Below are 25,578 nucleotides of genomic sequence, written 5' to 3'. Positions count from 1 at the left end.
ATCAGAGACTGATTTCGCCCACAGATTTGAATCTCAGCCATACTGACTCTTCTTTATGATTAGCAATACTCCAGCAAAGGAAGAATCCATTATTCCCTTCCCCATGCTGCAGTACAGCAGCTCAAATGTGAGAGATGAAAACTGTGGGCCTGCAAATCACCATACAAGAAAGCTTTCTTTTTACAAGGTCCTCTTGATGCCCAGATGAGTTAGGTACCTGCATATGGAAGGGGGTCTACAAAAAAGATGAAGAGGGACTTTTTACAAGAGCATATAGTGACAGGATAATGAGGAATGGCTCCAAGCTGAAAGAGAGTAGGTTTAGGTTAGATAATAAGGAAAAATTCCTCACTCTTAAGAGCAGTGGAACAGGTTGCCCAGAGAAGTTATGGGTGTCCCATTCCTCAAAGTGTTTAAAGACAAGTTGTATGGAGTACTGAATAACCTGGTCTAGTGAAATGTGTCCCTGCCAACACCAGGGGGGTTTGAACTACATAAACTTTAATGATTTTTCAATGATATCTTATGGATTTGATTGTCAGTCCTTTTGAAAAAAATTCAGCCTTTCAGTGTAATATGAAATAAGTACGCAGGATGCAAACAGTGGATAAAAAAACCCCACTATTCACTCTTATTCACAAGCTGCTGTAGACAACACCTTTTTATTATCACTGTTTACTTTTGTATTGCTATTCTACTTCTGCATGGATTTCACAATAGTAGTTCATAACAGATACTATTTATTTTCAGAATGCAGGAGAAACAAAGAGTTGCTTCAGTATTTTTTGTGAACTTGTTTGTTGTTTTTAAATTTGTCCAGGAGAAATAAGACACTAAGTAAACAGGTCTGGTGCTTATTTGCATGGGAAGGTTTGGCTCCACAGCTTTACATGGACAAATTTCACATCTCTCTGCAGGTTTTGTTACAACAGCACAGGGAATGCTTGAAGACACAAAACTTCAGACTATTCCTTTGGCATTTTAACAAAACAGCAACCATGTAAGCAGGTGTATGTGTTCTCCTGCTTGTAGATACCTCTTTGAGGATACATTCTACTAGGCAACACCTGCAATTTGGTAACAACTGGGCTGGAATAAAATGCTAATAAGCAGTAAGATTTGCAGAAGAATAAAAAAAGTGTAGTGGAACTCACCTGAGTTAATAAGCCTGCAAGCATTCCTGTCCAACAGCTGGTAGTAAGAACAGTAAGATCCAGAAGAGCAGTAAGAAGAACAGCTGAAGAAAATGTTGGTATAGATAACTGCATTACTTCCACAGCCTAGCAACAAACATGTATGCATTCAAGTATGTTGTTTACTGTAAGAACAGAAAGAATTTTTCAGTCATGGAAATCACAAAATTATCTTTTACTGGCTAAAAAAAAATTATTCTCTAGGATGCATATCAACTATAACATTTTGGGTTTATTACTTTAAAAATATCCTAAGCCATCCTATTATTTTTAAAACAATTACATATACTTCAGCTTGCAAAAATTATTTGAAATATAGGAGATTAACTAGGTTAGCAGCAGATTCAGCTGCTTCTCCCAGCCAATTCTTTCCACTTTGGGAGGACACTAAGCAGCCCCTCTCTTTGCCAGGACATGCCTAACCCTGGGAAGCCCTGCAGGCTCCCAGAGACCAGGGCCCTCAGCAGCTGATAAAGCAAACCTATAATTCTGATAAGTCACAGCATGAGATTCCTTTAACTGGCCCCTGAGCAATGAGTGATAAATATGACATACTGCCACACTTGTTCCTCAGTAATAAAAGGCTATTTGTTCTGGGGAAAGCCTGACTCGTCACTGGAAACAACACTGCTGATGACAGCAGCTGGCAAACTTGGTGATTACTTGGGTACACAACAAAGAAAACACCCTACTGTTCACAAAACACAACACAGGCCAGGATTTCAACCCTTCCCTCCATTCAGGATGAGCAACTTTTGCTTCTCTCACCTTGCTACTACCACAAGCACTTCAGACATGTCCCTGAGACCTCAGGGACTTAATGTTCCTCTTCAACCACTCACCAAACCCTCTGCTTCATCCAGACGACAGGACAAGTGTCAACTGCCTCTCCCCAGGCTGCTGACAGCTCTTGATTGCTATTACACTGACTGGGGCTGTGCCAAGTTTCTAAAGCAGAGTCTTCAAGTGTTCCACATCCAGAGTTGATGTCAGCATGGGAAAAAGAGGGGTTGGGAGCAGCTCCCACCACAGTGGCTTACACACAATTGCCACTTCCTTTGGAAACCTGGCCCCAGTTATACACGCCGAGCTTTCCTGCAAACCTGGCCCTTAAAGCCTGTGCCTGTTCCCACTGCAATCAGTGGCAAGTGAATCAGTTCTGATTGATTTAATAGGGGCAGGCACAGAGACTTAATTAAAAAATTAGTAACTGCAAGGAAAAGAAAGAATGCCTAATAGCCTGCCAGATCCCTGGAAGGAAGCAGGCAAAGGAGCCAGTTGTCTCTAAGATCAAGATTTTAGCCTCTCACCAAAAATAAGAAAAAAATAGGATAATAAAAGAGATTGGCAAAATGGCCTTGAAGCTGTTTTAAACATCTTGTATGATATATAATTGCTTTTCAGCTCTTGAGTACTCTACTTTTAGATATGTCCCCTGGGAAGACAACATGAAACACGCTGAAAGACAGAGCCCTTAACAGCAATCGGCATTTTCAACTTTCCTTTGTGCTAGAAGTAATTAAAACTTTGCTTAAAACTTCTTGCTATTTGACAGGTACAAAGACAAATCAAATCTAAGGTATGTTTTTCATGTTAGCCCAGCTGAGTGCCAGAGAGGTATTTTTCACCTGCTCTTGTGTTTTAAGAAAATTGAGATTCTCAACTCATTACTCCATGGAAAATCCTAATGTCTGGAAACTCACAGCCACAACACTCCAGAATTTTTATGTGCTTGGAGGATTACCTGCAGTCATGGAAGGCTTGCATAACAGGGTTGGGGGCTATTTGTACACTGGTAAATGCAGGCACCAGAACACAGGACCACCAGGACCAAGCCAAATGTGCAGTGTTAACACTCGTGCACCCTCATCTGCAGTGTCTGGGAAAAAACTACCCTTTGAGCAAACTATTCATGATGACATTTGAGCTTGTTTTGGACAGAAGTATCTGCTAAAAACCTGCTGTGACCTGGGCATCAACAATCATTTGCCTATGGGCAATAAGAAGATCAAGGTCTGGGAATATGCAATGGAGTATTTGATAACATAGACATAGGGTGAGAATTAACTTGGGTATGTTTTATCAGGGATAAACACTGAGTTTTGTTTATTAGCCTGGGTGAAGCCATTTTGGTCTGTCCTCAAATGAGAGAAATATTAGGAGCTCAAGAGACTCTGGCTCTCCCAGTTGCAGCTCTATATGACACAAATATACCAGTTGCTGGTTCTGATAGGGGTCTGAGATGTAGGATGCCAATCCAAGAGAAAAATTCTTTGTCTAAAAAAATCCCTCATGTTCAGAGCAGTGTCCTGTTGGAGTTAACTGCTAAGCTACCAGCAGTCAAGAAAGAAATCAGAAGCTGTAACTTTCTGAATTTCCAAATCTCCAGAATAAGTTCTAATTCAGCTAACAAAACGTAATAGCCCAGAATTCAGTACAGAAGGCAAGATATGTGGTCAAAACTTTTGAAGTGGGCAGAAATTTTGCTTGTGAGAATACTGAGATGCCGGACCTTCATTAGCAGCACCCAGCTCTTGGAAAAATTACATCTTGCCTTTCTCCTGTACAACCTTCATCACCGTGATGGCTGGGTAGGAGAGAGCACTTACACAATCTCTACAGCCTCCTGCCTCTGGAACAACAGGACAGAAGCATCCCCACAGGGGATGAGGCAACAGAAACATCTAGGTGGTGTTAGGACACGTGCAACAGCTCACTTTTGATGTGAAGGTTGGACTTGATGATCATGGAGGTCTTTTCCAACCTTAATGATTGATTCTGTGAGGCTGTTCAGACAGACAGAGTGCTGTGACAGTTCATTTCTGGGTGTAAGCTTAGCCCCTTAGTACAGAAAAAGTAAGAAATCTTGCAGCTGAATGTGCTCAGGGATTGGTGCACTCTGGCAAGGGCATAATTTCTGGGCATTTACAAAATGTCCTTAAAATGCCATTTGTTAGAAGAGTACAGCTAACACTGCAGTAGGGGCGTTGCAGTATTTATGTAATATTCTCTGAGAAAATTGTGTATGTACCAGGATGACACTGGTAGCCAACATTACATTCAAACATCTTCTGTAATCTCAGTATGAGTAATATGCTGTAATTGCCCATTACTGCTTAACCCCCAAAATATTATGAGCTGCTCCCATTCTCCGCCTGCCATAATCTCTTTTCCTGTCTGACTCATGGACAGCTTCTGCCAGGCACATTCACATTCACCTCAGGGCTGCACCATCCAGCATCATGCTGATCACAGTCCAAATGGTTCAGCCTGTGAGGGATTCTGTGTATCTGCATGCACCCCATTTACTTTCAGAGGTTGGCAGACTGCAGGGATGAACTTCGCAATCTTTGAGAACACAGGCTGGAACTACAAACAAAACACATCAGAGCCCTCATCCCATTTTGCTTGTACTAAGCCATAATCATAGTTTTTAAGAAATAAATAGGGTAAACAGAAATGACACGGGAATAAAGCACAATCTGTATTACTGAATTTACATTTTTTAATAGAATCAGTTGTTTTAAGAACAAGCATTTTTAGAGTTCATGAAAAAGTACAACAAGCTGAAGACCTCTGCATGGAAGAAAACATCAATGTGAAAATGTGTTTCTTTGCCCTCTAGACACTCTTACTTCACATGTAATGTATAGTACAAGCAGACAGGGCTGAGTTCAAAAGTTGTAACTTCATGGTGGGAATGAAGTTACATGAAGTTTGTATGAGCCTAACACTCATATATCATGCTGAGAAAGTGGAAGACTTTAGCACAAGGCCCTTGCCAGAGTAAAGAGACTTAGAAAAAGAAGTATCAGGCTATAATACAGGATCAAAAAAAGAGACAATTCCCACTTCTCCACTATCTGTGCTATTGAAATCAGGTAACACGCTCTTGAAAACTTAGCGTTCCCAAAGGAGCTTCTCTGCATGCAGCCCTGCATACCCTATAAAACACATTAATTTATCTGATTTGTACACAGATAAATAAATCTTTCTAGGTGCATAAACCTTTTGCATAATTAAAAGCATAGTTGTACCTATAATGACAATTTCCTTATGGCTAACATGGGCTATCCACATGTGCAACTCCAAGTGCCTCCCTTGGGCTTCATAGGTCCAAAGAGCACAAAACCAAAACCATTCTGAATTTCACTCCCCTTACTGCAACAGCCACTTGTGTATCCTTCCCATACTTCACTGCACCAGTAGGACATAGGTATTTAATGGATTTGTTATGTAAAATACTACTTCATGTGGCATGACATCATTTTTTATGTTTGTCTGGGAGCATCCCTTTGGCAGCTTTCCAGGGCAGAAGACGCAGGCCTAGGTCCTGTTCCCAAAACACAACACCCCCTTTGCAGCCCCGCCTGAGCCGGCGGCAGCATCTGCCCCAGGCCGGAGCCCTGGGGAATTCTCCATCCTTCATCCGCCAGCACCTTCGCCAGGCACAGCTGTCCTGCATGGCTAACGAGGAAGAGGAGAAAACAGGAAGCATAAGAACCAACCCACAAACTGCTGCTAAGGAAGGAGGTGGCACGGCTGCCAGCATTGTCACCCTCGCTGCGCTGGCTCGCAGCCTCCCTTTAGCGCGGCCGGACCGGGCCGAGCGGGGCCGCCCCTCAGCCCTTATCTAACGTGGCCAGGCTGGCCGGGCGCCTTATGTAAGGGCAGAGGCGGGGCCGGCCCGGCTGCGGGGGCGGCGGCAGCAGCAGCGCCATGTCCTGGTACCGCAACACCGTGTGGTTCGTGAAGGGGCTGCGGGAGTACACGAGGTACGGGCGGCGGCGCGGGGCGGGCGCAGTGCCCGGGCCGGGCCGGGCCGGGCCGGGCCGGGCCGGGCCGTCCCGTCCCGTCCCGTCCCTGTCTGCCTGTGGGTGCGAACCCGCGGTGAGGCCGCGGGGATTTGGTGTTTTTATGGACGGCTGCCCGCCCCCGCCAAGGCGGGCGGGTTCCAGCCCCGCTCGGTGAGGGCCGCCCCCTGAGGGTGGAGGTCGGGGCTGGGGGGTTTGGGGCGGCCGAGCGGCCCCGAGAGTTGGCGCTTTCATTGCAAAGCGCTGGAGCAGGCTGCCCAGGAAAGTGATGCAGACACCATCCCTGGAAGTGTTGAGAAAAATGTCTGGATACGGCACTTGAGGCCGTGGGTGAACGTGGTGGTGGTGCTGGGTTGATGGTTGGACTTGATGATCTTGAAGACTTTTTTCCAACCTTAATGATTCTATGATCCATTGCTGTTTGCAGTGTCACTGGTATTTGTGGCCTGCCCCCTGGGTACAAAGAATAAACAGGGCAATTACTGGATGCTGAGCAGTGAAAGTGCTTTTCCACCCACACATGTGTTTATTTTGGAAGGGCAGGCTTCTAGTTCCTCACAGGTGTCTCTTGATTTGTTCAGGGGTGGTTACGAGTCTGCTTCCAAGCGCTTCAACGCAGCTGATGTGGAGGTGGATGTGGCTGGGAGATCCTTCCTGGTCACTGGTGCAAACAGTGGCATTGGCAAGGCCACAGCCAAGGAGATAGCGAGGAGAGGTGAGTAGGGCTTCCATGGAGCTCCCAGGAGGCTTACAGAGAAGATGGAAGGAAGCAGGTTTGGCCTTCCAGCACTTACACACAAACACAAATCCCTGGGATGTGGCTCATTTCACAGGGGTCTTAGTGTGGGTTAGAGGTTTAAGCAGAATCAGTGCAGTGAAAACTGGGATAAGGAAACCAAATTAGCAGAGAGGAGCTGCAAATTGTTTTTGAAGTGCATGTTTACCAAAACTATGTGTATTATAGTGGCATCTGAGGATGTTGGTGACAGATCAGTGTCTGTTCAAGATTAATTCAGTACAAGTAGCAGCCTGGCTGAATTTGAACTGAGGAATCTGCAAATGTATTGTACGGTGAAAGAAAACAATTGTCTTTACAAAAACAAGATGGGAGAGCATAAAAAACCCCAGTATAGCTGTTCTTGATCTTAATGATAATACCCTGGAGTTTGTGCCCTTTGGCTGATTACCTGTAATTATGTTTTTATGTTGCTGTCTGTATGCATAGACGTGGTATAAACTGGGCCTAGCTACTGCTGAAGGATAAACCTAATCCCTTACAGAGTTGACAAAGTAATTCCTGTTGTACAAGAGTGACAGGAGTTTTGGCACATAGAATGAAGGGGAGGAGCTTGTGGCTCTTTTCTCTCTCTGGGTGCTTAGGTTTTGTAACTGTCTTATGAAGACAGTGGGGACTCAGTTAAACGAAACTGATTCAAAACTGTTAGCATCAAAGAGTCTTTGGGTTTAAGAGCTACATCAGTGCCAGCCTGTGATTGATTTCAGGTCCCCACCACTGCTGTTGTACATAATCACTTTATGTAAGTATTGCTTTGTCAGGTGACTGCTCTGCTCACAAATGGATATCTCTACCAGGTTTTGCAAGCTGGAAAGCTGGCTGGATCTGTGTGGGATTTGGTCACCATGTTTAGCAGAACAACCTTGGGCTCAGACTGCATGTCTGATATGCTGTATGGGCATTGCTGTTCATATAAAGTTAAAATGACTTCCTGGTCCCATCCTTGAACATCTCACTTTGAAACTCGGTGTCAGCTGTTGGGGCTCGGGCTTCTGGTTGAATCTCTTCAAGTATGCCACGACAAGCAAATAAGGAGTTCCAACTCAGCAGAGAAATAACCAGGCTCTGTTTGCTTTACCTTCAAGCACTCAGATATTTCTCACTAAGGATGATCTTGCTGACAATTGCTCTAGTCCGAGTTCAGCTTTTCTCTGAATTGGTGTCTTACGGATATTTGGATTTGGGCTTTCCTCTATGTCTTGTGAACTGCACTTCCAGCTTGATACGGTCTTCCCCCAAGTACTCTGACTATTCCCATGTGTTAAGCTCAAACAGTTTAAATCTTTACCAAAGCAAATATATTTAAATTCTTTTCCTGGTGTGTCAGTCACACCTAAACTTTCCCTCTGTCCTGGTGCTCAGTGGAAAAACCTCTGTTCTAGACAGAAGGTTTCATTATCAGACCCCAGACTGGGCTGTGCAGTGTGTGACTGTATCATCCCAAGGTAGACTTGGTATTTTGCATTTGGGTTCTGGGCACTAAAAATGTGACCTGACACACTTGTTGTTTCTATTATGGAATAGTTATGTTTCTATTAGGGATTAATTCCTTGAGATTTCTAGAGGTGGATTGCTAGCAATCTCTAAAACACCTTTTAAGGCAGGCAAAAGTAAAGAGTATACATATGCCTAGGACTGAAATTAACACATCACTTGTAACAATCAGAGAATATGAAGCAAAAAAAAAAAATGCCTCATTGTACTTTAGTCTTAGTGTTTGAATGTTTTTTTTTAATATGATGAAGTGATGAGATTGTGTTAAGTATCCAGGTCTCTGAGAAGAGCCTTGCCTTGTGTCTTCCTTTCATGGGAAAACTGGTTGGAAAAGACCTCTGGAGGTTACCTTGTCCAGCATCTCACTTGGAGCAGGACTGTTGGCAACGTAGATCAAACCAGTCATTGCTGTGTTTTGCTACTTGATACCCACGAGGATGCAAATTATGCATCCTCTTGAGAAAGCCTGTCTATTGAGAAGAAACCTACTGAAAATTATTTTTTCTGATGAAAAATAATTCAGATGACCTGAGCCTCCCAAGCTAAAGTTGAGGCCATAGTCCTTGTCTTATCTCCCGCTGCTGAGAATTCCGATAGCTGGCACTTTTATTTCCTTTATGCAAAGCAGTTCTAGTCACTTGCATTGTTCAAGCCCTTTACTGAACTTCCTAAGGCATATATTAAAAAAAACATCTATGATACAGATGCCTTAGCTCCAATTTCCCATTTAGCTCTGGTATTTCACCCACTAAAGATGATGTACAGACTTGACAGAAATGGTTTGAGCACAGCATTTATAGTGCAGTGGCCTTTGCCTTGTGTGATGACCCTGCCTGCCTTCACAGGAGCCACAGCCAAGCAGAAATATTCCAGCTTTTTTCTTATATTCAGTATCTCACCTAATTAAAATGTTGGTGTCTCCCCCAAATGCAGTTAGTAATTAATTATCAAATGCTTTTCTTGTTGCAATCCACCAGGTGGCACAGTTCATCTGGTTTGCCGAAATAAGGAACGGGCTGAAGTTGCCAAAGAGGAAATAGTGACAGAAACGGGCAATCAGGTGAGTTGTTTTTTGTCTTTTGTTTACTTTTAGAAAGGTTGTTAATATTGAAGACCGCAGAGGCCTTGAGATACTCTTCCAACATCTTGCTGTTGTGTTTTTAAGTATTTTCATACAGACATGGAAACATCTATCAGTTTATAATTCAAATGATTTGAAGTGATTAACTTCAAACCATTTGAATTACCTAACTTCATTAGGTGATGTATTCTGTGATTAGTAACATCATCAGCAGCATGCTGTTTTATTTAATGTTTGTTTGTTGATTTGCTTTTTGATGTCCTACTTACTATTCCTAACTATGTGTCTGAGGCTTTTAAAAGTTAATGCATTGCAACACTCTTGCAACAACATTTATGAGTCTACAGCATTGGAGCTGAAGGTTTTATGTGTCTGAATAACATGCTCTTGATTTGCTAAGGTTGGCTGCTTTGTGAAGTCCTGTGTGTGGTACTAATTCTGTGCTCTACATGCCTCTTCATTTCCTTTTCTTATAATACCTCTTCCCTCTGTTACACATTCTTTTTCTTTCTGTATTTATTACTCTACATTATACCCCTATATCTGTCACTGTTGCTTTCATTAATTGTTCAGGAGGGTGTGCTTATGGAGAAGTTCACTAGTCATTACCTATCTTACTTAGTGCCCTGGTTTTGGCTGAGATAGAGTTAATTTCCCTTCTAGCAGTTCCACTGGTGCTATGCTTTGGATTTGTGACCAAACCAGTGTTGACAAGCCACGTTGTAGTTATTGCTGAGCAGTGCTCACACAGCATCAAAGCCTGTTCTTATTCTCACACTGCCCCACCCAGTGAGCAAGCTGGAGTGCACAAGAAGATGGGGGGGACACACTGGGACAGCTGACTCCAGTGACCAAAGGGACACCTCAGACCATATGACATGTTGCTCAGCAGTAAAAGCTGGGAGGAAGAAGGAGCATTCACAGATATGGTATTTGGTTTTCCAAATCACTGTTGCAGGGGATGAAGTCCTGCTTTCCTGGGGATTGCTGGATGCCTGCCTGACAATGAGAAATAGTGAATTAATTCCTTGTTTTATTTTGTTTGCACAAACAGTTCGGCTTTGCTTATTAATGTCTTTATCTCAGTCCACAAGTTTTGCCTGTTCTGTCCTTGTGATTGTCTCCCCATTTCCACTGGGAATGGAGTGAGTAAATAGGGTTGTGTGGGGCTGAACTACCTACCAGGGTTAGCCCACAGCACATGGATGGAGACCTGTCTTCATTTTAAATGATGACTTGGCTCTTGTACGCTGTGCTTTGATTCCAGTAATAGGTTTTAATGCGGATCAAAAATTCTGAAGAGTTTATGGTTGGAGATGTCATATTGACTAAATTTCTGCTCTTTGATTCAGCTCCCTAGTGTGACAGCCAGCATTACTCTTCAGTTCTTTAATGGAGGTGAATTAGATCAGTCCTTATGTAGAAATAAACACTTTCCAGCTGTCTATAGCTGTGTAATCCCATGGCTATAGTAAGGCTGGTGATTATCTGTGTTATCTCCTTCTCTAACTGCAGTCAGGCTGCCTGGGAAGAGAGGTGAGTTTGACCTCTGAAGGTTCCTTCATGTTCTGTTTTCTGTCACCTGGTGAGAAAAACTTGAGGCAAATAATATTCTTCCTCTAAAGGCAGCATAATTACTGCATTCACACTTTTTGGTAGGCTGCAGACCCATCATTTCTGTAGTCATGGGAGAGTGTGAGGGCACTGCAGAACTTGTTTGTGACCCTGGAGACAGGGCACTTGTGCAGAGAGCAGCTCTCAGTGAAGTGTTAGATGAGCTGTACAAGAGGCCCTGTGGGACACGTGACTGCACTGGGAAGAGCATTTTAATAAGGAGTCCACAAGAATATCCTTCTTTATAAGTGCTCATTCAGAAGCAATCCAGAGAGATAATAAAATGCTTTATCTGCAACTTGACAGGCTGTATCCAGGCTGAACTTGCTCTTCCTGATAATTTGGATGGAGATCCTGTTGTAGTATACACCAAAGATTTTTTCCATCTTCCACAGTACATGCTGGAGTGCAGTGCTGAAATGGAGTTATTTGGCAGTCACCTGCCCCTATATCTGGGAACTGGAAAGTTCTCCTAATTTGTTAAAATAGATCAAGTCACGGAGATTAGGTGTACTTTGAAAATGGCTTTGCTGTCATTGAGGACTTGTATAGGGAACAGGCCTGCATATCCCTTTCCTGAGTCAATGTGACAGTCTTCAGCAGATAAGTGTTGATTTAGATCTTTTTCTGTCTCTGAAATCCCTTGCAATACTGAACATCTGCCCAAAAATCTTCACCTCTTCTGTACCAGTAGATAATGGTATTATTTTTAAAAGTAGAAAGTTTTAAAGAGGTGTCCAGCTTGAACCAGTAGAGCAGTGTCACGTTTTCGGTCAGAAATTATTCACAAAATAGATATGATTGGAAGGGACCACTGTGGGTCATCAGGTCCAATCTCCTAGATCAAGCAGAGTCATCCTAGAGCACATTATTACAATGAGAAAATTCTGCCTCAAACTCAGCTAAGGAGCTGAAATCACATTACTAGAGAGAAAGTCATGTGCTTTTTATCTTCAGGGAAGCAGAATTACAGGCAAGGAATAATGCCATATCATTTCTTCAGCTTCTTCACTTTTCTCATTTGCTTGTATAATGAGTATTTAAAGAAACAATTTGGAAAGAGAGGAGGCCCTTTAATGATTATTTGTTGTTTTTCAAGAGAACACATCCTCTGCATAATTATTTTAAAACTGCCTTTTCCTGGCATACGTCATAAGACTATCTGTGGTGTGTCTTTGAGACTAAGTGCTGTCTAGGAGAAGAGTAGGAGTTGATGTGCCTTTGTATGCTGGTAAATGCCACTGTGCTTGTACTATGTAGAACACAAATCTGCAAAAAGCAAAAGAATTGTCTGTAGCAAACAGCAAAAGGTTTTTGATGTTTTGGAGGGAGGAATTGTTTCTAGCTTTAGTGGTTTATAGAATGATAACGTTGCTCTATGTCAAGCCTTTTTTTTTTTTTTTCCTATTGCATCCACGTTGCTGGCTATAGTATTGCAAGAGCGTTGTGACAAGGGTTGAGCAGTTAATGCAGCAGTTAGCATGTAAGGGGATGCAGAAGGCACCCAGCACTCTGAGACAGCTGGAGCGGGTGCAGTGCTGCTCCTGAAAGCATGCTTTACCAGCCTGGCTGAGCAACTGTGCCTGGCACATGGGACACTAGACCAGTCAGAGCTCCAGAGGGATAGTGTGGCAGATGTTGGATTGCAGGGAGTGACTGGGACTTTTCCCTGAGCCTGGGGCAGCACATGATGGTGGTTTCATCTGTTGGATTTTGATGTCCTCAGGGTGCTGAGCTGCCAGGTGATGTCATGGCAGGAGATGAGCACGCTGTAGAACCACAGGGAATAGAAACAGGAGATTGGAAGGGTCTCTACATAGAGTAGAAGAGCACATTGCATGGAAGGAGGGACAGCTAGAAACTGCATTTGAATAAGTAGTGGATAGAGACTTCTAAGATGAGGAGGAATTGAAGCTTGTGAATGCTGGCAACAGAAGGCAGCTCCTTCTCTGCCTGCAGATGTGCATTTATAGGATAGGTATAGTGCCATGGAAACAGATGAGGAAGAGCAAGCTCTGTCAGGGGAGGTGTTGGAGACAGATGATCCTGAACAGTTGTTGACAGTGGGAGGAAGCTGTGGGTGCTGATGGCTGAAGGCTCCTTCCTGTGGGGGATGGAGGCACCCGTCTGCAGTCTTGGCTTGATGACTTGAGAGGTTTGTCACTTGCTGGGAACTCAGATGTAAGGCATTGCAGAGTCTGCTGAGGCTGGTCTGGACTTGGCCTCGTACCTCTTGTTGCCCAACCACATGGGCATCCGTGACATTGTGAGGGGTAACCTGGAGTTCATCGAGACTGTTTAGAGAGTCAAGGACATAGAAGCCCTAGCAGTGGTCTCCTAAATCCACACAGTGAAAGGGAAGGGCTTGGGTAGGAGCATATATGCCTTGCAGATCAACACCTGGATGTTCACCTGGTGTCACTTTGACCTTAGCTTTTATGACCTCTTGGACCTTCTCTGTTAAATGAGCTTTGCTGAGGAGCAATGATGTATTAGAGCAAGAGTGTCCTTGCCAACAGGTTTGCTAAGCCTAGTGAGGAGGCTTTAAAGGGGTTTCATTGGTTTGTAGTGACCAAACCCAGAAGAGTCATGGGAGCAGTGAGTATGTGTCATGGGGACAGTGAAATGGAGGAAGGTCTCACAGTTTTCATGAGAAGGTAGCATGTCTGGGAGCCCATTTCAGATGCCTGTTCATGAGTACACATAGCATAGGAAACACAGGAATCCATGCATGACTGCAGAGCTGTGATCTCACTGGGATTAGACAGAAATCATTGGCATGACTAGAGTGCTGGAGTGGATGTATACCCTTGCACGTTGTACTGCTTTTGGCTGCAGTAGGGTTAATTTTTTTCACAGTGGCCTTGTATGGGTCTGTGTTTAAGATTTGTGATGAACACTGAGTTGATAATACAGAGATGCTTTTTCAATTGCTGAACAGGGCTTACATAAAGCCAAGGCCTTTTCTACTTTTTGTACTGCCACACTGGAGAAGTTGGGGTTGCATGGGAAGTTGTGAGGAGACACAGCCAGGACAGATTAACTAACTGACCAAAGGGATATTTCAGATCATATGATACCATGCTCAGTATATGAAGCTGGGGGAAGGAAAAAGGAATGGGGAGATATTTGGGGTAGTGGCTTCCCAAGTAACTATTATGTGTGATGGGGCCCTGCTCTCCTGGAGATGGCTGAACTGCCTGCCCATGGAAGGCAGTCAGTTAATTCCTTGTAAAATGACTAAAGGGCCTGGTATTCCCAAGCAGTTTCCCTTCCAAGTACTAACCAGGCCCAACCCTGGTTAGTTTCTGAGATCAGACAAGATTGGGTGTTCTGAGGGTTGTATGCACATAGGCTTGGGGTTTTTTTGCTTTTGTGTGTGGCTTTTGCTTTCCCTATTAATCTGTCTTTATCTCAGCCCCTAAGTTCTCTATCTGTTAACCTTTTTGATTCTCTCCCTGATCCCTTTGAAAGTGAGATGGCTCTGCCTGTGGACAAGAGGGGAGCAGTGCTTTCCTTAACTTTGACAAGGCTTTTTATATGATTTGCCATGATATCCTTGTATCCAGTTTGGAGGGATGTGGTTTGAACTGGTGGATGAAAAGTGGGTGGGAAACTGTCCAGATCATGTGGCTTCAAAAGTAACAATCAATAGTACAAAGCAGATCTGGTAATGATTTTTAGTGGCATCCCCCATGAATCAATACAAGGGCAAACCTGATGGCATCTTTTTAAGAGTGCAGTGAGAGAATGAAGTGCAGTCTTTGCCTAGCTGGCTGGAAAGCAGATGGCAGAAAGGGACCTGGGAGTGACAAGTTGTCCTTCTGTGTGCGGTGTCCTGGGGCAAGGGAGGCCAACCATGCCCCAAGCTGTATGAACATGAGTCTAGCCAGTGGGTTGAGGGAAGTGCCTCTTCCTCTTGATTAAGCGTTTGTGAAACCACAGCAGGAGTCCTGTGCCTGGCTTTGAACTCCCCAGGATAAGGAAGTTGTCAGTGTCCTGGAGTGAGTCCAGCAGAGAGTGATGAGGGAGATGAGACATGTGATGTATGAAGTGACTCTGAGAAGGCTGATTTTGCTCAGTGTTGAGAAGGCTCAGATGGGTCTTGCTGTGTTCTACAGCCATGTGATGAGAGTGCTTAGGGAAGGCACTACCATGCTTCTCTTGGAGGTCTTCAGTGGGAAGACAAGAGGCAGCTGACACAGATTGGAACAGGGACAAATTTTTGAGTAGACAGTAGGAAAAATGTTTTCACCATGAGGGTGGTCAAATGCTGGAGACTCAGAGCAGGGAGCTCAGACAGACTGGTGAATCTCCATGTTTGCCAAGCAGCCTCCAGAGGTCTCTTCCAACCTAGATTATTGTCTAATGCTGTGACCTTGAGCATTTCCTTGGAAAGTTCAGCCAAAGAGAAAGCTGCTAAATTGTTTAAACTGAAATTTTGCGTGCTTTGCAATATTTTTCTAGTACTCTGTTATGCCTGACTGTCTGTCACATATATTTATCTAAGTAGGACTCTCTCTTAATAGCTTTGGCATTAAAAATCTGTGTCTCAGAAGCAGCTGAATAATGACTAAACATGTTTTAAGGACTAGAGTTAAATTTTACAGTTGTGCATGTTAGCCTGTATTAGTTGGCTTCTAAAGGCACTATTTTTTTCATACTACTTAAATACCTTTTCACCTAGACAGGCCTAAACAGGATTTCTCTTCACTTTCCCTGTTGATTGTGACTTAGTTTCTTTTCCTTTAGAACATCTTCTTGCATATTGTGGATTTATCTAATCCCAAGGAAATATGGAAGTTTGCTGAAAAATTCCAAAATGAACATAAGCTAAATGTGTTGGTAAGTTCATGTACTTTAATCATGTGTGTCTGTCTTGGGAGTGTGTAGCCTATGAATTTGCCTGACAGGTCATGTAGACTTGACAGTTTGGCCCACAATTCTGTCCTTATTTTTTTCTAAATGCTTTTTTCAGGAGTCTCCATGATTTGCTTGCTCTTGTCCTTTCTCAGTTAATGCAGATGTGCTACAGAAAAAAGAGAAAAGCGATAATTCTATAGCTGCATCTTTGGAGACACCATACATTTTCTCTTTGACTTTCATTGCTAATAACATTGTCCCTGTTAAAGCTAGACCTTCTGAAAGATTAAACTTTTGCAAAAACTCCAAAGACTAAAACAGAGCCAGGGAGGGACCAAACAATTAATCGTAATGGTTGGCAAAGGGCTCAGTGCAGTTCCCCCTTTATTTAGCAGTGAAAATTTGCTTGGGGGCTGTACCACAGCTGAGGCACCTGGAGCAGCTCCACTGGTGCTTACTAGATGAGGAACATCTAATAAAAAAAGAGGAAATAACTTTTGAGGAGTGCCAGTGAACATGCAGGAAGGTGTGTAGGGGCAGGTCTTTTTTTGAGGTGGGAAAGAAAAGTCTGATCTCCTGAAAGATAAGGCAGAGAAACAAATGTGTCAGACTGTGCTAGCTGCACACAGCTTGCAATCATGTTTTATTGAACAAATAAAAGCTACAGTGTGTAGCTTTGTTTTGTAGTGCCAGAAAACAGCAAATTAACGTGGGCTGCTTGTATGTGTGGATTTCTTTGTAGATATTTGTGTTGATTGTTTTTGTTTAAAGGAGTTTGTTTTACAGATCAACAATGCGGGATGTATGGTGAATAACAGAGAGTTAACTGAAGATGGACTTGAAAAAAACTTTGCAACAAACACTTTGGGTGAGTATTGAAGGTCTTCTTCTGGAACATACTTATTTTGCTTACAGAAGTGTGTTTTTATAGCTGGGTTCATGAGGTATGTATTCCTGTTCGAAGAGGGGTCATAGCATTGCTATGCCGGGGATGGAGCCAGGAAGGAAAAGAAATATTATACCTTGTTTGGAGTGTCATTTTTTAATTTCTCAATTTTCAGTTGTTCTGATATCAGCATCTTTATTTATCATAGCAGAAGTGGGAAGTGACAGGTTGATTCTGAAATTTGCTAGGGAACTTCATTCTGAGCATTTCTGCTAATGATGTTCTTTGTAATAATTGTGTTTCTGGTGGTTGGATGGAGCTTGGAACAGATGTTTAAAGAGACATTCAGATGTCTGAGTGGGCTTGCAGAGCCCTGTTCTGTGTGACAGAGGTGCTGTGCAGGAAGCCTGTGCCGTATGCGATGCCCTGGATGCTCTCAAGCAGGTGCAATCTCTAGTCAAGGGATTGAGCAGTAATGGCCGAGCCTTGGGTGCTCCACGTGGAAGGGGCAGTGTGTGTGAACTGTATGACAGTGGTGTAAGAGGGACAAATGATGGGAAACAAGTCAAGAGGGAAAGTGGAGATGTGGAAGGGCAGGAAAATGGCGAGCCAAGTGGAAGGTTTCCCCACAGAAGCTGTGGAAAAGAGGTGAGCAAACAGCCAGCCAGCAGAGAGAAGGCTGTCTGACACTGCTGATATCTGTAAGGCTGAAAGCTGCACCTCTTGCAAAGAGACACATGGTGCTTGCATCAACCCAACAGTCCTGACACTCTTCTCCCTCTGCCTCCATGCAGGGTAGGTGGATTTCTCAAGAGACTGTCTTTAATATATTCAAAAGTGACACATTAAAGAAGAACTGTGGTGCTTTGTTTCTGTGTTTTCCTTCTGTTCATCATTATCTGGAATGAGGATGAGGAAAACCTGGTCTATAAAGATAAGGCATTTATAGAATTAGTAGAATCTGGAAACCATTGTTGGTTTTTATTCTTAACCTTTTTCCTGTGTTGGTTCCTTAAATCCTGTTTATGTTTGAAAGCTAGCATTTTAGTATAAATGTCTTGTGCTTCACTGTTATTGTGCATACAGCTCATTTTTTCTGCAAGTCTGAATACATTCAACTGACAATTAAATCAAGTATAAAGGCAGAGATTCATTTGGTTCAGACTATTCTTCTACTAACATTCTCCTGTTTCTCCTGGTCAAAAAATTCAAAAAGAGTTTTATATTGCTATAAAATTTCCCTTGGCTGCATAAGTACCAGAACTTCTATCCTGAGGGATCTATTCACCTTAAATTAGTTTTTATCCTCTTGCAGTCTTTCAGACAAAAATCCAGCAATGTGCAAAGGTACAGTTCTTCTAGAGAGAAGCAGAGTGAAACAAACACAGCAGTCTGAATACAAAAGCGTGTGTTGGGTTAGTTTCAGACATTGAGGATATTAAGTGCTGAGGAACTGTAGTAGTGCATCACTCGAATTATATTTTATCACACAAGTAGAAGCAGCAAATTCTGCTTTTCCAGCTGTAAATCAGCCTTACTAGTGGTATACAGCTGCACAGAGGAAGCTGAATTACAGTTGTAGCAAACTAGGAAAATGCCTGTATTATCTTTTGTGGATGTTACTTTTAGATCTTAGTTATTAATTCGTGTATCACTGGCTGCATGATTGTATAAGAAGTTTAAGGAGGTAAATCATCCTCTGCTGTCCAACTTCTTCAGAGTTCAGACAAGGACTGGGTTGTTTGCTTAGACTGCTTCTCTCTAGACAAAAATAAGGAATAAATTTTGAATCTTTTAGAACAGAGTGGAACCTGGTTGAGCAGGAAGAAGCTGAGAGGGCAAGAAGCTTCTGTGCTTGCAGGCCAGACACACAGGAAGGACCAAGGCTACAAACCACAGGTTTTTTCTTCAAAGTCAGGGGGATAGGGTAATGAATCATAACTTCTGGAGCCACAGTAGGAGAAAGCTATGTGGAGAAAGACCTGTCAGAGTAGATGGTCTGTTATTTCCCTAAGTACTAGGTGCCTTTGGGTGTGTTTTTCTTGGGAGAAGTTATTTCTGTTTCAGTAACTATCTGTGGTTATAAGTTCTCAGAGAAAATCCTGCCTAAATTAGATATGGCTGGTATATAGGTTGGCTGTAAATTTGAATGTGGTCTGAAAGAACAAACTAAATTCTCCTCTCTGCCCCACTAATGCTAAAGCCTGAAGGGTGACATGGGCTCAAGGCCCTTGTTTGGAAAATGTGCAGTTGTCCCTTACTTGATTAAGATAGAATAATATCAATATCTTTTACAGATCTTTACATGTAGGGTATTCCTTCCATGTTTCTTTCAAATTTTTTTTCCTATCTTGTATCTCTGGTCTAGTAAAGGAGTGTGTAGGTTGTAACTATCTAAAAATGCAAGACTGAAATATAACATGCTTTAAATGCACACGTCACAGTTTTTGAATTCTATATCTGATATCTGATTAACATTTCTATAAGCTGTAAAGTTGCTCATTTAGGTGTCTGAAGTGCTGTAGAGCTTTTAAAACTAGTCTAGGAATGTTTTCTTCTTGACTTATCTGTTAGTCCATTTTTGAGCATAATGGATGTCAGTGTTCAGTTCTAATTGATGATCTGACTTGTGAAATATACTTTATATCCTGATCTTTTCTTGGATTACATGAGACAAAAATGACTGCATAAGTCCTCTTGTACAACAATAACAGCACTTGGAATGGAAAGTAAAATTCCCTTAATGTAAAACACAGCTGTCTGGTTCATTGACGATGGCAACTGAAAGAAGAGGTGCAATGGTTCTCTCTGGTGCTGTCAGAATATGCAGGTGGATGAAGTTCATGAAAATGTAAAATGCAGGTTGGTAGTTAAGGCTTGGTATGGTTTGTTTAATATTCAAGTTCAAACTGTAAAGTGCTTTGAGCAGGTGGTGGCAGCTGACTCTGGCTGGTGCCTGTAGGACCCTTACAGTGAGTCTGAGGCACAAATGCTGCATGGCTCGTTGTGGTTCTGTTGTTGCTGTCAAATGAAACACCTTGCCTGTTTTCCCTGCTAGAGGCTCAAGAGCTGTTGTCTGATTGCTGCAGCTCAGTGAATGTAGAGAGCAGAATGGAACACTTAAACTGTAATGTGGGAGCACTGGCCAGGCACAAGTCTGAAATAGCACTTTGCTGATTGAAAGACACTTTCAGATAAACCAAATGGAGTTACTCGCTTGAGGTAATGTGGGCAGATTTCCTGCAGACCTGCCAGTCCTGGTGGGCAGATTTTTTTCTCTGTCTTCTAGTTTGTGTGATGTAGCCCTTATATTTCTTCTTGTAGGCTGACCATGTACTCAGGGTTGTACCCAGGAGCTGGGCAGCAACAAGCAGTCATTTCTTCTGATGAGTCTTGTAGACTTCAGAGTCAAAACTGTTTTTTAATTTAATTTAATTTTACTTTTTTTTAGTATAACTCCCAGCAAATTAAAGCTGGTGGTATTCAGTCATTTTGAAAAAAAAACAAAACAAAAAACTTCAGCATTTATAAGCAAGTAGAGGCAAAAGCAACATGTTCTTATTGAAGCAGTAGGCATTTAGCTGAACCAATCCTTTTTCCTCTATTTTATCGCCTGCCTCACTTTGCTTTTACTCAACATATCTTCCTACTTGACATGGAAAAATGACATATATGTTACTTTTTTATTGCTACTTACCAGGCAAGGGGATGCTAAAACACACTGAAAGATAAATGATGCTCCCAGTATGCATCTTTTCCTCAATCTAATATGCTCTCATGTTTTAATAATATGTAGACATACACTTCCACACTGTGCAAGAAGGGTTAGAGCCAGAGGAAGTAAGATGTTTAGCTGTCATAGTGACACTATAGCCCATCAATGGCAAACTGTCTAACCTGGTTGCATGTTTGTCAGTCTCTTCCCTACACATGAACTGTATCTAACTAGTGTTAACAGAATCCAGTGCAGCCTGGTCTTCTGAATCACTTGGAAGTCAAACAACTAGATTATCAGCTGTCAGTCTGGTGTAAGTTCAATGCCTGATCTTTGGCAAGAAAACCTCATCTGTGAAAAGGAGGCTGTGGTTCCAGTTTTCTTTCTAAAGAGCTTTGAGACTTATGGATCAGAGGTGGTATGTGAAAGGATAAGGTTGAATATAATTGCACATGCAGAAACTGTACTGAAGCCTGGTTCCCAGGAGACAGAAGAGCCCTTACTGAGACGAGCTTTGTCATTTGAGGGAAATGTAAACCTTTATTTTGTGTTCATGTTCATTAACTCTTCCCATCTACTCTTGGTTATTGCTAGTGCAGTGGAATTGCCCTCAGAGACAGCACAATCTTCATTCCTGATCTCTTACTCAGGAGAAGAGACTCAGGGATGTCTCTTACTGGGAACTGCATAAACTGCAGGAAGAGATAATCAGGCCAATGAAGAATGGAACTTTGTTGGGTGGTTTTGTTTGTTTGTTTCTGTGGTTTTACTTGCACTCAAGCAAGCCAGTTTAACTGATTTTTTACAGATGAATGAGACATTGAAATCGGTACAGTGAAAGTTTTTTTGGTGGTGTTGGTTTGTTTGTTTGTTTGTTTAGGTTTTTTTTGTTCCCACTTTTTTCACAGTTAAAATAACACTGTTCCTAATAATACTGTGGAGCTCAGGCAGATGAAACACTTCACTTAGTGTGGTGCTGGCTGTCTGCCCTTATCTGAGTGGTAGCAGGGCAAAAACCTCACCAGCAATGTGCCACTAATTGACGGATAGAACATCAAGCAAAAAGATTCTGGAATCCACCAAGACACTTGGGTCCACAGTAATTGTATCATCAATTCATTTGGTGTTATAAGAAGGTAGTAGGTTTACAAAGTTACTTCTGCTGAAACCATAATTTTCTTCAAAGTTGATTTATAAAGTACAGATTTTAGGGTCACATTAAATCTTAAAGCAAATCAGAGTATATGTTTGTGTACTTTTATTTTATGTGATATCCTGTTAATTTTCAATCTCAACTATGTGAATCCTAAGGAGTCTTCCAGGTTCTGGCAGACTGATCTAAACCACCAGCAAATGTTTGGAAATCTGCATGCACAGTGTTTGTTTATATTTTCTGTTAGGGCTATCCTGTGTTTTGATTACTTTCATGTTTTAGTATAGCAAGACTTGCAGTTTTCTGTGAGAAAGACCAGTGTCTAATACACTGGAGACTGCTGTCCTGTGTAGTAGGATAGCTTTCATTTTGTTCATGTCATGAGACCCACAGTGGAGTAACTGTTGCAAGAACATGCAGAGCTACCTTTCCACAAGACCTAATAATAGTGTCTTCCATAGAGTCCCCTCAGCTTCTGCATCATGTCATGGGAAAGGTAGCAGAACTTTATTTTGGAGTTTATGAGGCAGTCAGGCTGATTTTTGTAGTTTTTGGTATTTAAAAAAAAACAAACAAAAAAACCCCCCAAAAAACAACAACTTATTGTATGAATCAAATGTTTATCTCCATTATGGTGCCTCATTTTCTACACATATATCATTAATATTTCACTCTGTGATTGTGAAACCACTGATCTAGTGCTTATCCAGGTTGGCAGAGGAGTTCACTGTATGGGGTCAAAAATTTGATTTGTTAGAGCACAATACCAGATTACTTGACTGAATTGAGAGGATCTCAGGCCAGGTGTAGCAATTACTGGACAGACCACAAGGGAATGCATGGTGATTCAATATTTTTGGTGGGTTTTGTTTTTATATTTTTGAAGTAAACATGAAACTTAAAGATTAATGTGCATGAACAAAGCATATTCTCATTAAATGCCACCCTCATTACTTTTACTGGAATAAGCATGTTTAATGCATAGACTGGCAACCCACCCTGTCTACTTTACTGTATGATTAAGTTGGTTTATGGTGTGTAATGGTGTTGCTCTATAGAAAAGCTTTAATTATTCTGTATTATATGTGATCAGTTATAGGAGATCAGCTCCAAGGCATAAAGCCTACAGAAGTTTTTCCAAAGAAAGCTAATGTTAAGAGACTGTTTATCTTTGAAATAAATTGTACATCTATCCCAAGAGCCTTTTTGACTGGAGAAAACATGGCCAGCCAGTACTGTGTCAAACCTCATTACACAGAACAGGGCTCTAGCTTGTCCAGTATGTTTTACAAGTCAACTCTTCACCTTGGCAGAGTTCAGCAAGGGCAAGATGAAATCCTTTATATGGGTGTGGTAGACTGGGCTCACCTTCTTCTGCATTCCTGCTGTTTCTGAGCAAACTCCCAAATTAATCGTGCTGGACTCCTTTGTGTCACAGCAAATACTTCTCATCAGAGAGAAATATTGTATATACCATTTATTTCACAGATTTCCCCCCCTCCCCCACTACACCAGTGGGGGATAAATGTTCAGGCCATGTGGATAATGTACCTTCCAGTGACAGGAAACGGTGATGCACAAATTTGGCCCCTGTCACACAGTCCTTAATACAGGTAGTACCAGCTGTATGTTCAGCAGATACCCAATAATTACTGCTTTCAGTGCAAGGCACAGCACTGTTGAATGTTGCCTTTCCTTTCATGTACTTTTTTGTTAAACCATTATAAAACCCAACAAAACAACTCAGTCTGTACAGTTTGAACACAGTGATAATTAAGCATTAACCACATTTGATATGCCTTACCTTTTTAAACTAAGCTCTGTGGGAGGAAGTTTCTTCTTTGACAGACAAAATTTTTTTTGCATCAAGTAAATGTGTTAGAATACTCAAGTGCTCATTTTGGAAAGGCTGATATCCAGTACATTGATATTAATAATCAAGTATTGGCAAAAGGACATGCAGTTTGGATGTTGCCTTGATTTCCTTACATAGGGGCAGACATGAATGTAGTTTCTTCTACCAAATCAGTCTTACTTTTTCCTTGCAAAGTTTTTTTCTTAACAAGAAAAGTTTCCTTTTTTTTTTTTTTTTTTTTACATAAGGATGGTGGCAGGCAATGCCTTCATTTGCTGCTTCCCCTTTTACTCAGAAATTAACTTGTGTGTTAGTGCCTGCTGTGATACAGCTGTGCTGGACAAAGTGCCTGCCGTGAGGTACACGGCTGTGCCAGGCCCTGCAGTGACCATACTGAGCTTTCTCCCAAGCTGTTGGAATGTCACCATCAAACTACAGGCCAGCTTTTGCACTGAAAAAAATGGTAAGGTTTCAGTTGATGATGATGTATTCTAAACCTTGCTGATAAAGTATATCTGTTCTGCTATTAGTGTTTTAAATTTCTTTTCCAGGCTGTTTTAGCTGACAGACCAGCCCAGGCAAATAAGAATGTGTAATACCCAAGCATTTTTGTCAAAGGAATGAGGAGTTTGTGTTCAAACACTTAAAATGGGGACAGTAGTTGGTGAAATATTTAGCAGTGCGAGAAATTAAATGCTGCAGCCTTAATGTCTGATGCATTGTGTCTGTGTGTGTTTTCAGATGCTGTTGCTTGCCATAGGAAGCTGTGATCAAAACTGCTCTGTGTTTTGTCTCAAAGCAAATGAGCAAGTGGTCTTGTGGGGCAGAAAGATGGAATGCTCTGGCTTTGTGGGATTTACTGAATTCTTAATAAACTTGAGGAAGAGAGGAGATGTGGGCTTTGCAGTTAGTTTGTGGTTCTAAATAAGCACATAAACTTCTGACAAGCTGTAGTTGCTCTAAGCAGGATTTTTGGCATTGAGCATTTCTCTTACTTGGCTGGAAAACAAAACAAAACTCGGTTGTTAATGAGGCAACATTAGTGCATTCATCTTTGCAGCTCTTTAGAATTAACAAATCAACACGAAGCCCCTTAAAAGTGTAAATTAATCTGCAGGACAGTAAAATGGAGCATCATCAGAGCTGGTGCATTGCAGCTCTGCCTTAAGGAGATGCAGCTTATTTAACCAAGACATGATGTTACTTTTTTTAAGAATCCCCAGCCAAACAGCATTAAAACCAGGCTCTCAGCTTGTACTGAAGTGATTTTTAAATTTTTTTAATATTTTCCCCCCACATGGCGGCAGCCTCCCGTGACAGCGGGAGTTCTGTACCGATGATGTCATCGCTCAGTCTCCCGCCGCTACCAGGGGACACGGCCGGGCTCTCGTCATTCACTGGCAACTGCCTTTGCTCACATGTTCTGCTGAGGACAGGCTGCATTTACTCGTCTGCGGTGCATCTGCTTAGTGTGATTTGCCAGGGTTTTAAATATATTGTGTGTGTATGGACATATCTCCGATTATATACAGAAAGTGAAGGCTGCTGTGACTGACAGGGGAACTGAACAATTTGCATGTAACATGTTTGATTTTGGTACCGTATTTATAAAGGTGCTGTGTTTTAACTGGGTGATCTCATTGCCTGTGTGGAAGAGAGGTTATAAAGACATGCTGAAGTCTTCATGCCTAGTGAAAAACATGGCCTCAGTAGGCCAAGGAAAAAAATGCATTTATCACTGATAGAATTGTTGAACTAGAGCCATTTGTAAAGACATCAGAGGGAAGTAGATGTAGAAGCTCTAGACTAAATGGGGCTAAATTAATTTTTAATTAAATGGAATTTTTTAAAAATACATTTTAAACAGAAAAAAATAATCTCTGTGTTGCACTTGGTTGCCTGAGACATCACTAGGTGTGTCTGTGTCAGATACACTGACAGTTGGACAGTGTTTGTAATAACAAACTTTGCGGGTCATGGTAATGGAATATATTTGTGTGGTGCGTAAAAATCCTTGCTAAATGAACATGATGAAAAGCAGGGAAGGACTCAGTTAAGTTTCCCCAAGTAATCTGAGCTCAGCCTTGGGCAGGCAACATTAATATTTCTTCCCC

At 42.1% G+C, this 25,578-nt stretch overlaps 1 protein-coding gene and 1 long non-coding RNA gene across 15 annotated transcripts in view; one reads left to right on the top strand and one right to left on the bottom strand.

Moving 5' to 3' along the window:
- Nucleotides 1-2,950, bottom strand: part of LOC135294084 (uncharacterized) — a 56,783-nt gene extending 53,833 nt beyond the window's left edge. Inside the window, exons 1-2 of the long non-coding RNA XR_010356245.1 lie at nt 1,962-2,950; nt 1,155-1,318 (exon numbers count right to left, since the gene is read on the bottom strand). This is a non-coding gene — a long non-coding RNA (uncharacterized LOC135294084). The remainder of the gene's footprint in view (nt 1-1,154; nt 1,319-1,961) is intronic.
- DHRS12 (dehydrogenase/reductase 12) overlaps nt 1-25,578 on the top strand; it is a 47,876-nt gene that overhangs the window by 876 nt on the left and 21,422 nt on the right. For 2 of the 14 annotated variants that reach the window (XM_064408903.1, XM_064408902.1), the window contains exons 1-5: nt 5,688-5,968; nt 6,589-6,722; nt 9,275-9,357; nt 15,745-15,837; nt 16,627-16,723. In XM_064408903.1, the coding sequence (XP_064264973.1) occupies nt 5,913-5,968; nt 6,589-6,722; nt 9,275-9,357; nt 15,745-15,837; nt 16,627-16,723 (463 nt within the window). In that variant the 5' untranslated portion in view covers nt 5,688-5,912. Of the gene's footprint in view, nt 1-5,687; nt 5,969-6,236; nt 6,334-6,588; nt 6,723-9,274; nt 9,358-10,189; nt 10,308-12,815; nt 12,971-13,007; nt 13,148-13,468; nt 13,595-15,744; nt 15,838-16,626; nt 16,724-25,578 lie in introns of those variants that run through there. The other 12 variants (XM_064408901.1, XM_064408899.1, XM_064408900.1 and 9 more) reach the window with 12 other exon arrangements.

The sequence above is a fragment of the Passer domesticus genome, chromosome 2, assembly GCF_036417665.1.
Source record: "Passer domesticus isolate bPasDom1 chromosome 2, bPasDom1.hap1, whole genome shotgun sequence".
Taxonomy (NCBI): domain Eukaryota; kingdom Metazoa; phylum Chordata; class Aves; order Passeriformes; family Passeridae; genus Passer; species Passer domesticus.
The sequence above is the reverse complement of the archived record's forward strand: the minus strand, read 5'-3'. Positions and strand labels throughout refer to the sequence as shown.